This window comes from Phocoena phocoena, chromosome 6, assembly GCF_963924675.1.
Source record: "Phocoena phocoena chromosome 6, mPhoPho1.1, whole genome shotgun sequence".
In the NCBI taxonomy this organism is placed as follows: domain Eukaryota; kingdom Metazoa; phylum Chordata; class Mammalia; order Artiodactyla; family Phocoenidae; genus Phocoena; species Phocoena phocoena.
The window spans coordinates 96,614,630-96,629,182 of NC_089224.1; the positions used below are offsets into that span (position 1 = coordinate 96,614,630).

Here is a 14,553-nt window from a genome sequence, read left to right on the forward strand (position 1 = left end):
TCTAGGCCTTAGTTTCCCTATTTGTACAACGAAGTGATGGGGCTACATCACCACTTTTCAGAGAATGATCTTTGGGTTAGGGATTTCAAAATAAATTCATAGGTTTTAAGGGTAGAGAATGAATAGATTTCATTGTCAAGTAAGTTTTAGAAACTCGTACTTAAACTAAAATAGGGTTTTTCAAAGCAGGAATTCTCAGAGGCCTGAAAATTCCTCTGAGAAACGTTTGTCACCAAGACTCTCCAAGAGCAGAATGGAGACGATTACGTTCTGCACAGTCATTTGTCCATAAAATCTCTTTTGAATGAACACCTTGTGGGCCTAGTTCCCCAGGGAGCCCACTCTGGAAAACAACTGATGGATCCTGGCCTGCTCACGTGTACAGTGAGGGGCTGGGCCGGTCACCAGCTCCTACCTTCGGCAGGCTGGAAGCAGCAGCCTGCTCCCAAGGTGCACTGCTCCCGCAGGGAAGACACCAGGTTCTCTAGCTCCTCCAGTCTGCTCAGAAGCTCCTTGATGTCAGGAGCAGCGGCACAACCACAGGCCCGGCGGGGGATGTTGATGCGGTGTGTGAAGACGATCTGGTTTTCCCCATCTACCGTGTGCTCCTGGAAGCTCTCCCTGGGCTCTGACAGTGGGACCAAGTCTTTCTCCCCACTGGCTGATTCCAGATCCACCGAGCACTGGGACCCCACAGGCAGCTTGATGTTGTAGACGTGATTAAACACCACCGGCTGGTTCTCCTCTGGCAGGGTGACATTCACCCCACTCTGTCGCTTGTGCCGGATGACTTTCTTGAGGACGCCACCTTCGGCAGGAAGGGCAAGCAGAGCTAGGAAGATGCCTGCCAACAGCCGAGTCACGACCCCCATGGTGGAGGTGGGTTTGGCTGAAGGTTCCCGAGGTTCTATGGTCCTAGGGTATCTCACTCTTAGGCAGAATTGGGGATTTGGAAGCTGAGAGTAGAATCCAAATCAGTTGTTCCTGATCTTCTTGAAGGAATTCTCTTCTACAAGTAAACAAAGGAAAACAATAAGCTTGTTAGTATCTACTGATCATTGAATATCTGCAATTCCAAGTGCATTTATATTTCCTGTGTTTGAAGGTCTCCTTTTATTCCTTCAGTGTGCACTGCAGTGTGGATATAAAATGGTCTCTAAAAGAATTTTGCAATCTTGAGGGAATGACTTCACTCACTATTCAATATTCGGAAATATAGGGAGACAGCAGAAAGGACAAGACAGATCAGATGCGGGTTTGGATCTCAGCTCTAGTTCTGGGCCTTTGGGTGAGTTATATAACTTTTATTTGTCTTATTTCACTTCTGTACAGTGAGGATCGTAATGTCAAGGTTAAAGTAATGATGGAAGTGAAAACAATAAGTAGAAATCATTCATATAGTCGTGAAGCCCTTCGCTATTTACTGGATGAGCACGCTGAGTGATATGAAGGCCGTAGTCCCATAGATGTCCAGTAACTCCTCCCTCTTATTACTGACCCTCCAATCTAAGATTAACTCCATCTGCTGGTTTTCCTCTGCTGTGAGAGGCAGAGGTGAAAATGAAAGAGTTTAGAAAGCAAACTGAGTTTTTACTGTAACTGAACATCTAACTAGTTATGTGGCTGTTGGAATAGTATCCTACCTCTTTGAACCTCAATTCCTCTTCTTTTCGATTTATTTCTAAAACCTTAAAAGGTCAAGTTTTTAGAAGAGCCTGCCAGAATGTTCCTGAACCAGTTATCTAAACTATGACCCAGGGCAAGAGATGACTCAGAAAGATGTCCATGAGCCCTCGATGTCTTCTGCAATCAACAAGTACTTATTCTTTTTTTTTTTTAAATTAATTACTTATTTTTGGCTGCGTTGGGTCTTCGTTGCTGCGCGCAGGCTTTTCTCTAGTTGTGGCGAGCAGGGGCTATTCTTCCTTGTGGCGCACGGGCTTCTCACTGCAGTGGCTTCTCCTGTTGCAGAGCGTGGGCTCTAGGCACGCAGGCTCAGTAGTTGTGGCTTGCAGGCTCTAGAGCACAGGCTCAGTAGTTGTGGCGCTCGGGCTTAGTTGCTCTGCAGCATGTGGGATCTTCCCGGACCAGGGCTCGAACCCGTGTCCCCTGCATTGGCAGGAGGATTCTTAACCACTGCGCCACCAGGGAAGTCCCAACAAGTACTTATTCTATTCTCACTGAGTGTCGTACACCGAATCATATCTTCCCCTCCCCCCCAAATTCATACTTGAAGTCCTAACCCTCAGTGTGACTATATTTGGAGATAGGACTCTTAGGGAGGTAATCAAGGTTAAATGAAGGTCATGAGGGTGGGGCCCTAATGATGATAGTATTGGTGTCCTTATAAGAAGAGGAAGAGACCTCAGATCTCTCTCTGACTCTGTGTGTGTTTGTGCACAGCAGAAAGGCCGTATGAGGACACAGTGAGAAGGTGGCCATCTGTATGCTTTATCATTCAAATTAGTTTCCTAATAAGAGTCTGTGGATCTGTGATGTAGGCAAGCCCACTGAATGAAAATTATTATGAAGAGGAGAACTTGGCAAGTTCTCTTCTTTCAAACTACCATAGCCTAGCTTAGTTGTTTACCGGACAAATATTTAATGATTGCGTATTCTACTGCAATTGTTTTAACTCTCTTTGCCTTCCACAAAGTCCTTCTTTCTCACCCTCTTCTCATCAATTCTTAGCTCTTTTTTTTTTTTTTTTTATGAGAAAGGGCCATGGGCCAAGTTTGCAATGCTTTTGGACTTTTACCCAACACTTTTGTGTGTGTTGTTAAATGACTTAAATTTCCATCTAAAAGGCTGTTAGAATTGTTGGTTGAGACTTTAATGCAACAAATCTAGGGAGATAATGACCAGAGTATGGGTTGAGTGAGGATTTTTCACTCTGTATGTGCACTGGCACAGCCAAATGCTGCGTTGTTTGGAGGAAAGAAATGTGACTCTTGAGGGCTGTGGATTTTCCATATTGGCTCATGGTGGTCTGAGGGCAGGTGGATGTTTTTTCACTTTGGGAGAGACCCATTATACCTTCAGAGTGGTGGAAAATGTCTAGACTTTGGAATTAGACACACCTGAGTACAAATGCCACTCACTAACTCTGTGACTTGGGCAAGCTATTGATATTTATCCTCTCTAAACCATGATCTCACTTTCACAATGGGGTCAAAATCCTTCCAGAGGGAATTATGAATTAAAGATCTGCACAGAAAACACCCAACATAGCGTCAAGCCCATAACAGGCACATATTAAAAAGTAGCTGCTATTTCGTTATGCTCTGAAGAACAAAACCTAGCATGAGTCCAGGCCGATAGCCTCCTTTTGCTTAAGCTTGACCTCTTCATTGAAGCCAGTACTAAACCCAACAGCAACTTGGATCTAGATCAAAGAGGAGCTGCAGAATCACTGATGGGTGAGGGGGTAAACCTTGTGAAGATAAATTTACTAGAAGTGGAAATATTTACACCAGAGAAGCAAACATACAAAGCAAATAGTAATCTTTAAGAATGTAAAATTTAAAAAAAAAAAAAAAAAAGAATGTAAAATATTCTTATGCAGACAACTGGCTGGTTAATGTCTCCTCTGAGGATGGACCTAGGGAAAATTACTTTAGATTACAGTTTGTGATATTTAGGTTAGACATGAAGGATCATGTCCGGACAGCGGGGCTTTTAAAATCGGACAATGAGCAACTTATTCTGTAGAGATTCTTTAGAAAGCACAAGCAGATTCTTATCTTTATAGGAAGTGACCAGTTAATGGAAGGTCTGGAAAATATCTTGCAGGGGGAAGGAGTGTGGACCTGTACATGTTTATTCTGTAGCTGAGAAAGCCAGGATTCCTATGATTCCTATGAATCCTGGGGAAGCAGGAGCTGGCTTGTCCCTCGTGGCCTCAAAGGACAAAACAAGCACCAATATGTGTGTATGTTAGGGGTGGAGAGGAGGGTTGGCTACAAGAAGGCAGATTTCAGCACCGCAGAAGAAATATGTTTCTAATTGGAATTATCCAATAGAAAGGGCTTGTTTGAGAATATGGCAAGCTCCAAGGCCCTGGAATGTAAATAGAAGAGTGTTGAAGAGCACAGGTTTGTGGACAAACTGTCTTGAGTCATTGTTCAACCACTTCCTCTCCCTTGGGCAAACTATCTATACCACAGGCCAGAGTCATTTTCAACAATAAAACATGCTACGAGTGTCCTCGTAGGACTACTTTGGAAAGTGCGTGAGATAATGTGTGTGGTGGGAATGGTACAGTCTTTGGCAGCAGCAAGAGCTCAATAAAGGGGAGCTTTTGTTGTAAAAATATGGACTTCAATTAGTATTTTTTCCAGGATTTTCTTCCCCCCAACTCTTGAAACTCCTACCTTGGCATATGCAGTTCTGTTTTTCTAAGCAAGGGTGAGTTCTGCAGTGAAGTGAAGGAATCTCTGTCTCAGAGCTCCCAGGCAAATATGTCCTGGGAGATATCTCTATATTTATCTCTTTCCCTATCTCTACATCTACATCTGTATCTACATCTTGATCTTTATCTACATCTCTACCTATACCTATGTCCATATCCCTGTCTACATCTATACCTGTATCTATCTATCTATCTATCTGTCTGTCTACACTCTATCTACCTAGTTATCTATCTTCTATCTTTTATGGAGAGATTAAAGGATCTGTTTGTCAATGTTTGCAAAGGTGAAAGGAGGGCAGCAGGAAGAGACACAGCCTTTGTATTGGCTCAATACATAGATTGTTGGGGTCACACATCCAGGACAAAGTGGCTATATCCAGGCCATGCATGTTGCCTTGCTCTGTAACCTGCCTTGGCATATATGCTAAGTGCAGAAAAATACACGTGTGGCTCAGACTCTACTTTCTATTTTTATCAAAAGAAATTTTTGGAGCCAAATTAACTCTGTGATTGTGTTCGTGACTCTTTAGGTGCCTTCATTCCTATTACCTTTTCAAGCATAATTAATCTGGAGGAGAAAAAAAAAAAACTACCTTAAAGATTTCTTCATGAGAGAGAAGGTTTAAGAAGAGGAAGAAAACTTTGAATTCTTTGGTCCAGAGCTGCATTATTCAAATTCAATACGGTAGCCACTAGCTACAAGTGGTTATTAAAATTAAATACAATTAAAAATTCCATCCTCAATTGTACTGTTCACATTTCAAGTGCTTAATAGCAATGTGGCTAGTGGCTATAATTCAGACAGTGTGGATAAATAACATTTCCATCATTGCAGGGAATTCTGTTTAGCAGTGCAAGTTTGGAAGTCTGCTTGGTTATGTTAAGCCCGTGGTACAAATGAGGAAACTGAGGCTCTGAGAGGTTAAAGGGAGTCTAAAAAAGAAAGGTAGGATATTGCTAAGTCTCCTATCTAATTAAAATTGGTGAGTACCTCACCTGCAGATGCCAGGAGACTAGAGAAGATGACATCTTTTTAGTTAACATAAGCAAATATTTATGTACACTGTAACTTCCATACCTTACATGTTCAAACATATCCAGGTACAAGTGAGGAGTGGTCTTTATGGCTGTTGTCCTCCTCAGATATGAAGGGATGTGGAGCTTGCCCCAGGTCATCATCCTTTCCCCCATCCTACACTTGGGATATGAAATCTTTTTTCTTTTTCTCTCTGCATACCTTAGAACCCCAAGTTCTCCATGAGATTCTTCTCAAATAAAACCAAAGATAGGTTGCCCAGGAGCCACTCTGGCTACACCTAACATCTTGTTCTGCCCTGCCTTACCTTTCTCTTGGGAGCTGGTAGGTTTGTCGAAATTAACTCATGGCTCTCCTGCTTCTGTTGACTCTGTACTACTTTGCTGCAGACTTTTTGAGGGGACTCAGTCCATTTTCTTCAGTAGTCTCATGAAGTGGCTAGGTATGGGAGAAAGAGCCTGGTCTTTGCAGAGAAATAGACCTGTGTTAGAATCCAGCTCTACCACTTGGTAGCTGCTACCTGTGGCCATTCACTTCCCCCTCTGAGTATCACTTGCTTCATCTCCTGCATGGCTATATATATGTGCTTATTTTATAAAGTTATGAGAAGATGGGATAAAATGAGATGTATCTTAAGCTACCAGCACAGTGCCTGGCACATAGTAGGTACTTAACATGGTAGCTAATGATAATAGAAACAATAATAACGACACTGGTCAAATAGAGAGTAGATTAGAAAGGAAAGTTTGCATCCAGAAGGCATGGGAGAATTAGGGAATTACGTCATGGCTATGACAATGATGTAATAGGTAACAAAAGAGATTGGCTAACCTGGGTCTTTTAAGGTTCAAAGTGGAGGGTGGCTACATTCTTTTGAGGGGCTGAAGAAAGACACCTCGAAAGAGATGGCACCTGAGATGAGCCTGAAGGATGGGTGGGATTCTAAAACGTGGTTGGTTACAACAGAGTAGGTGGATTGAATTTGCACCTTACCCACCTGCCCACCTAGATTAGGCGTCTAGAAAGAGGCAATAGTGTGAGGAAAGGCAAGGAATGCGTGGGTGAGGAGGGGAATGAGGAAGGAGACAGTAATAACAGCAGCTTCCCTCTGCAGCTGCCTGATGTAGGCAAAAGTGGGGTAACACGTACGGAATACTGACGTCCTGGTTCTACTGGGGTGTATAAGATGTGTAGGGGAGTGGAAAGGAGAGAGCACGTGGAGTTGGTACAGCCAGTGAGGAGAGCATGAATGGTCAATGTGAAGGGCTGGTACTGAGCCCAGGAAGCATTGCTGTGTCTTTCTAAGGCTAAGTGCCTAATTGCTCAGTGTCATCTGTGGAGAAGATTAGGGAAAACATAGGCTTCTGTATTTAGTCCTTTGGTCTGCAAATACCTGGCAAACTTATGTTGCCTCCCCTTTATAAAAAAAAGGAAGAAAAGAAAAGATAAAACAATGGTCTTGAAGCCTTTTTAATGGTCTTGAAGCCTTTTTTTTTTTTTTTTTTTTTTTGATGGAGGGAGGTGTTAAAATGTTAGGACTTCCAACAAGGACCTACTGTACAGCACAGGGAACTCTGCTCAATATTATGTAACAACCTAAACAGGAAAAGAATTTGAAAAAGAACAGATACCTGTATATGTTTAACTCACTTTGCTGTACACCTGAAACTAACACAACATTGTTAATCAACTATACTCCAATATGAAAGTAAAATTTTTAAAATGTTAGGCCTTCATCACTGATGAAAGATAAAAATTAGTTCTTGTTTCAGTTCCTTTGATATTAGTTGTGGCCAGTGTAGGGTGATATCTCCAGATTTGGGCATTATAGATTTTTATTCAGTACATTACTGTGAAGTAACATTCATTTAATATTTAATGGGGAAACCTCGGTCAGGTCAGTGTCATGGCAGCCATGTCCCAAGAGCTTTTTGGTTTACAGTTGTATACTCTGAGGTGCCTCTTGGCTTGTTATCAAATCTTCCTTTTTTTTTTTTTTTTTCTTCCAGCAGAGCTGTTTGATAGCTAACCTTTTGGAAGCAGCATGGAATAAACAAACTCAGGCTTATTTTTAGGCACTTCACCACAGGACAAAGACCGTTGGTTAGATGAAGGAATCAACAATCTTTGAATGTTTCCCGGTTCACAGCTGGAGAATAAAGTTTCATTTTTAGATTAAGATAAAATTTCCAACTGGCTAGAATCATATTTCAGAATACTTATGACTTCACTTTTAGTAACTCAGGGAATATATTTATCTTGTTGACTTAGGCATTTACGTCAAACAGCCTTGGCTGGGGGGCCAAGGAAGATTCCTACTGTTTAGAAATGCAGATGAATTTCTTTCCACATCATTTTGGCAACACCTGAGACAGATCACATTAAATTTTTCTTCCTGCAGGCAAGAGAATTTTATGGTGCACAGTCAGTTAGGCATGGAGTTACTTACATGGGCGTTCTTAAAGGTTGTAGAATTCCTCACCCCTTGTCCTTCCCAACATCCATAAATTCCTTGTTGGAATGTGTCAGGAAGAGAGAGAAGCTAAGAAACAGCCTGAAGTGTGGATTTTTTCCGAGGATATCTGAGCCTTACACTTGATTGAGTCCAGCACCACCTGTGTCTTAAAAGAATTGAGCAAACACCGCCTGCCTAAGCAAAGCCCCTCCGAGCCCTGGGTGTTGGCGTGTTGGGTGTTGGAATTCCAGCACTAAGAAGCACTTTTCCATTTAGGTAGTAGGGTGGCGTAGCTGGCACCCAGTTCAGACGCTTGTAGAGCCAGCAGTCATTTCAGAGTCCTGGGAATTAAGTCATTTTTAAAAGCATTCATTCTTGCATTCAATAGATGAGTTGAATGAGTGTTAAGACCAGGCTATGGGGGCTTCCCTGGTGGTGCAGTGGTTGAGAATCCGCCTGCCAATGCAGTGGACATGGGTTCGAGCCCTGGGCCGGGAAGATCCCACATGCCGCGGAGCAACTAAGCCCGTGCACCACAACTACTGAGCGTGTGCTCTAGAGCCCGTGAGCCACAACTATTGAGCCGTGTGCTGCAGCTACTGAAGCCCGCACACCTAGAGCCCGTGCTCCGCAACAGGAGAAGCCACTGCGATGAGAAGCCCGTGCACCGCAACGAAGAGTAGCCCCAGCTCACCGCAACTAGAGAAAGCCTGCGCGCAGCAACGAAGACCCAACGCAGCCAAAAGCAAATAAAATAAATAAATTTATATATATATATAAAAAGACCAGGCTATGGGATAGATCAAGGGGTAGTGAGGTGTTTCAGAGACCAATGATGGGTAGTTCCTGTTCTCAATCAGTTCATAGTCCAGTAAAGGAAACAGACAGGTAAACAAATACTTATAGGGAAGAATGATAGACGCTAAAACTGACAAATCTCCAAGGAGAGTCTGTGCAATGTTTGTGAATATCTGCTCTAGAATCAGCCAAATACTATGGATTCTGGTCCTGCCACTTGCTATTAGTTTGAATCCTATGGAATTGCCATTTTCGTAGGTCAAATATGGTTGGATAGGGGCAACTTCATAGAGCTCCATCTAGAAGCTTTGACCTTAGATGTGTAACATTGCCTCTCTGAGCCTCAGCTTTCTTGTCTGTAAAATGGCAACACTCATAAAAACCCCACAATAAAGTTCTTTCAACTGTAAGTGAGAAAAAAATGAGATCAAGTGAGATAACACATGGAAATATTTAGGACAGTGCCTAACAGGAGGGAGGTCTTAGTAACTGGTTTATTGTTATTGTGTGATGATTTGTGTCTTTTGAAGGCAGTTCATGGAAGGCTAGTCTCTGAAGGATGAGGGATTCCTAAGAGAATTTTGGGGAGCCCCCTTCTGCCCACTGTTGCTTTTTCCATAGAAGTGTAAAATTCTTAGTGTTTTCAGTTTGTCAAGTGACAGAGACGCTCTGAAATCCTTAGAAGAGGAGACTGTGTCTATAGTCCTGGTTTTCCTCCTAGCCTACATATTCTCATTCAGTAGCAAGAAAAGCAAGCCTGTGAGCCCAGGGTGGAGCTCTTTTCTGGCAGGTCAGTCCCCTGGCTAAGAGGCAGTGCTGCTACTGGATGGTTGTCCATGCTGCTCAGCCAGGTCTTTCTCCAGAACAGGCTGCCTGTGGTTTAGTTTTTCAAGACATTGCTTCTGACGGGAAATGTTTGGCTCAGTTTTTCAGTACTTTCGATAGACACAGACAGACATCGGATTATAGAATCAACATCAGACTTGAGCAGGCTTAGAATCAACTGTAGAAGATCGAGTCCAGGGGTGGCAAGCCTGTGGCACCCACACTCATCCTTCCAGTGTACATGGCAGACATTACTAATTGACGCCTACATGCTTCCATGCCCCCAACCTGAGAGTTATTACGAATATATCACTTCAGGCAGCCACACTGAATTGAGTAAAAGTAGTACATGACACGAAAGAGAATATCTGAACTGAAACACCCAGAGAGGGTCACCGGCTAATTAGTGGTAAAGCAAATATTAAAACCCAGATATCCTACCTTTTTTGTAAGTGAATTTGATTAAGGTTTATCTCTTCCCTGAAACCACTGCGAGGCCTTCAACAATAAGTACGTATGAAAGGTTTCTAGTAATTCTTAGTCTGTGGTCATTGTAATGGTCCCTAGAAAGAAATATCAGCAATGGGATCTTGGAGAGCATCTGTGTTAAGAGATGTCCAGATTTCTTTGTGCTATAGGGTTTCTTCAATTGCCACCATCCATCCATCCATCCATCTATCATCGACTATGCATCTTTTCAGTACGTATTTGTTAAATACCTACCATATGCCAAGCCCTGAGTTAAGCATAAGGGATACAAAAATGAAGGGGATAAGTATGTTCTCTATTATCAAAAAGCTTACAGTTTCCCCCAGAAATGTCACAAAATAGAATTGACTTTAAATCCATGTATTGTGGATTGAATATTTGTGGTATACTTAAGTGTCCCTGCACACTGTAAGCCAACAGCAGGCATACAAATGTTAAGGTTCTTTCAAGAGCTACCTGCTGTTTACTTACTATGTACTGCATGTTGGGAAAACTAGGCAGAGTAAGGACCTATTCTCTGTTTCCAGAAATCTCAGAAACTAGAACATACAAGCAAGGTTCAGTAGCAGTGCTAGTCTGAATGAAGGAACTGAGAGAAGTGTCACTCTGAGCTTGGAAGTTCACGGAGGGCTTCCTGGAGGAGGAAGTGCTTAGGATCCCCAAATATTGATTGAAGAGGCCTTGGAAGATCAGGGAAAGATTGAAATAATAACAAGGATAATAAAAGTAATGAAGACATCATTACCTATCATTCATTCAGTGCTTAATTGTCAGAGCTTGTGCTAAGCATTATGAATCTTCAATTTTAAATTCTTACAAAGTGATATGAGATGGTACCTTTATTCTTATTTTGAAGATGAGGAAACCGAGGCATGGGATAATTAAGTGGCTTGTGCAAGTTCAGATATCCATTAAGTAGTGGAGTTAGGATTTGAACGCAGGTCTATCAGAGTCCAAAGTAAGTGTTCTGAGCTACCACCTTATAAAGCCTTTTGTGCTGGAGGGCCAAGGAAAGGAGTTATGATTCAAGACCAGACCCAAGCTCTGTCTATATAACTTCCAAACACTTGGCTCAAGAGGGAATACTGTCAGTACCCCGGAATTAGGACCTTAAGAAGCCAGATATCCTGTGAGTGCTCTAGAGATGAAGCATGCTGACAGACACCTTGGAGAAGCTGTCAAAGCTCAGTTATCATTGAGGAAGGGTTCCAGATGCCTTGAAGTCTCCTCAGAAAGCCCCTTTGCCATCTGGGCAGGCAAATCTCTCTGTCCTTCAACATACAGTTCAAAAAAAATAATATATTGGAAGTTTTCTCGGGTAAATTTGTCCCTCTTCTGAATTCTCTGAGTATTGATCTAACATTATTTTCATCACATGTCATTCTAAAAATGATTTGAGGCGGTTTTGTCCTGTATGTATATTTTCCTCTTTTAGAGCAATAAGCAAATTCTATCTTGTATTTACATTAAACTGTAAGCAGTTCATCTTCACATAGTTAGACTGTACGTAGACTGTAAGCTCCACGAGGGCAGGAACCATATCTGAGTCATTCATCTCCTAATACCCAACACCAAGCACACTAACCTGATCATAGTAAGTGCACAATATATTTATATTTGAATAAAATAAAGCTAAATATATTTTTTGATTTGAATTTACATATAGCTGGTGCTCATTATTCATGGAATTAATGAATGAGCAAATACTCTTATTTTCATGATGGCCTTAATGTAATTAGCTCTCCTGTGAGCTCTTCTAAGGCAAGATGTATCAAGGAATTCATCATTGCCGCACTCCTGGAATGAGTTCATTTTTGCTCATTCAACTCTTCAGTGAGTTTGTACTATGTCCCAGACGCCATAAGCACAGGGGTTACAAAAATGGCCGAGACAGAACTTACTCCTTCCTAAGAGATTCTAGTCAACACCCCAAGAGTTCTTGAGAGCCCAGTACTGTCTGCTTTGAGACAAGCTTTGTGTCTGACTGCAGTATACCCAGCTGGACCTTTGGCAGGAGGTGGACTTCACCAGGCCTGTGAGTTAGTCAGTGTAAAACTCTGGTTTCAGTGCAAGGGAAGCATCCTGGGTTGTTAGTCAGGAATCCTTCCAATTTCACTGTAGTGTTTTTTGTTTGTTAAATTTAGGTCACTCTCTTTCTCCTTTTGTATCCTGAATGTTCATTACTTATTTTTAAGCTCCTGGAGATTTGGGGCTCTCGTGGGGCCATGTAGTAGAACATGCCATAGACTGAAGAGCTATAAGGTGAGTCATGAGCCACAGTTCTGCCAACCACTGTGGCAAGTCACATCCACTCTTGGGGCCTCGGATTCTCCTGTAACATAAGCAGCTGTTTATGGCTTCAATTCTAGAGTCCCTTTCGTTCTAGTGACACGCGGTCCATTGCTGATTCAGCACTATTTCTGCTGAACTTAATTTGGGATTTCATTTTAGACCCAGGTCACGTGGCTGATATTAAGAACACCCCCGCTCCCCGCGCAGTACCGAGTGTTTCTTCCTTTAGTGTTTGGCTTAAGCATCGGTGGTGCTTCATGGTTTCCTCCCTCCCATCCCTCAAACATACGTTTCATTACCAACCAAATTAAGCCCACAAATCTTAATCTATAAAATATTTCCACCCAGCACAATAATGAGGTTCATATCTGTGGTTTGGTATACCTAAGAAAAGCTCAGATGAAACATGACTAGATCCACTGATACATTCAGACCACAAACTGCCCTGGTGTGGTCTGGTTTCAATTTTTGAAATAAAAATTCTGCAGAGCACTTGCTTTCTCTCTTCTATTTCTTTGCCTAGACAGAAAAGAAAATAAAAAAGTGGGCCTGACCAAGTGGCAACAATATAGGTTCCTGTAAAATTCTGGAAAATTGTTTCAAAAATAGATTTGAATTCATTTCCCAGTGAAACAATGACCTCCTCTGTTTCGGCCTTCATCCAGAATTTTAAGAAATCTAGTTGACTCTTTCACAAGTATTGGACCATGGATTCTTGAACTTTTGAACCAATATTAAAAAATTAAAGAGATTTATCTAAGAAGGACAGGTTATAGATGGACTCATAACCCTAAAAAAAGAGATTTTCTGAAAAAGGCGGTATGACATGGTGGCCTTTGTGAAGCTGTTATCAGCCACCCAAGACCAGAGAAGGGGCACTGTGATGGGAGAGAGAAGAAATAGTCCTTAGAGTCAGGAAGACCTGAAATCAAATCCTGTTTACCTGCTGGGAGCCTTGGACAAAGTCTTGCAACTTTTCTGAACTATGGCTTCTTTAAACTGTAAAATAGAGATCCTTCCAGATTTGTTGGAGACGGTGAATGTGATAAGGAGTTATCAATGCCTGGCATATTAATAATAAGTGCTACCCAGATGTTAGTATATATTCTCCTCCTCTCTCCTTTTCCTTCTCCTCCTCTCCCCTATCAGGAAGCTCTACAACATTGAACATATTTTTAAAAAATAGACAATAATATTGTAGAGGTCACTCAAGTATTGGTTAAGAGATTGGGTTGGTTTGGGATGACAAGTTTCAGTTTATGTGTCAACTTCAATTACCTGCTAATGGCTGCCTGGAGCTGCTTTTTTTTTTTTTTTTTTGGCGGTACGCGAGCCTCTCACTGTTGTGGCCTTTTCCGTTGCGGAGCACAGGCTCTGGACGCGCAGGCTCAGCGGCCATGGCTCACGGGCCCAGCCGCTCCGCGGCATGTGGGATCCTCCCGGACCGGGGCACGAACCCGCGTTCCCTGCATCGGCAGGCGGACTGTCAGCCACTGCGCCACCGGGGAAGCCCTGGAGCTGCTTTGAGAAAGATTCTGTGGCCATGTTTGGACTCAAGGCAAAAGGTGTTGTGATGGATTAGCAATGTCTGCTGTGGGTACAGAAGTGTTGGTATGTGTGCCAGATGTTTGGTTACAGCAAGACTAGATAGCTTTGGCAATCTTTTCCAACCCAATGTGCTGATATTTAAATGGATGGAATGCGGCTTGACTGATGCCTGGGTCCGAGGGAGCCAGATGGAGTCACTGACGGTTATAAAAGCCTGTATGAATCAACTTCAATAAAGTTTGACACATTTTGATGAAAGTTGACTCCTGAAATGAAAATATGCCTCTAAGACTGGAAGCAGGAAACTAGACTCTCAGAGAAAGCTAAGACTACTCCAGTAATTAATGTGTGTGACCCCAGGCAAGGCAAACATACTTTCAATGTCTACTTTTTCTTTCTCAAAAAGGGGCGATTTAAATGCTACAATAATAACTAACATTGATTGAACCCATCTGCGCGAGGAACTGCTTTACGTATCTTACGTGGATTATCTTATTGAATCTTCTTCAAGACCTCTGAGGTAACTACCTTTTTCCCCTCAGTTTACAAATGAGAAAACGGAGGCTCGCACAGCTCAAGGTCACAGAGCTGAAAAGGAGGGGCAGGAATTTAATTCGGGTGGACTGACTCGGGAATCGGACGCCCCATTCCTAACCATCGGCTTAGCTGCCATCCTTTAATGATGTCAAGGAGTCGTTT

The 14,553-nt window shown here is 42.4% G+C and overlaps 1 protein-coding gene across 4 annotated transcripts in view; it reads right to left on the reverse strand.

Moving 5' to 3' along the window:
• The window catches only part of TNC (tenascin C), a 94,454-nt gene that overhangs the window by 66,659 nt on the left and 13,242 nt on the right, over positions 1-14,553 (reverse strand). For 3 of the 4 annotated variants that reach the window (XM_065879281.1, XM_065879283.1, XM_065879284.1), the window contains exon 2: positions 416-1,009. In XM_065879281.1, the coding sequence (XP_065735353.1) occupies positions 416-872 (457 nt within the window). In that variant the 5' untranslated portion in view covers positions 873-1,009. Of the gene's footprint in view, positions 1-415; positions 1,010-14,553 lie in introns of those variants that run through there. The other variant, XM_065879282.1, reaches the window with a different exon arrangement.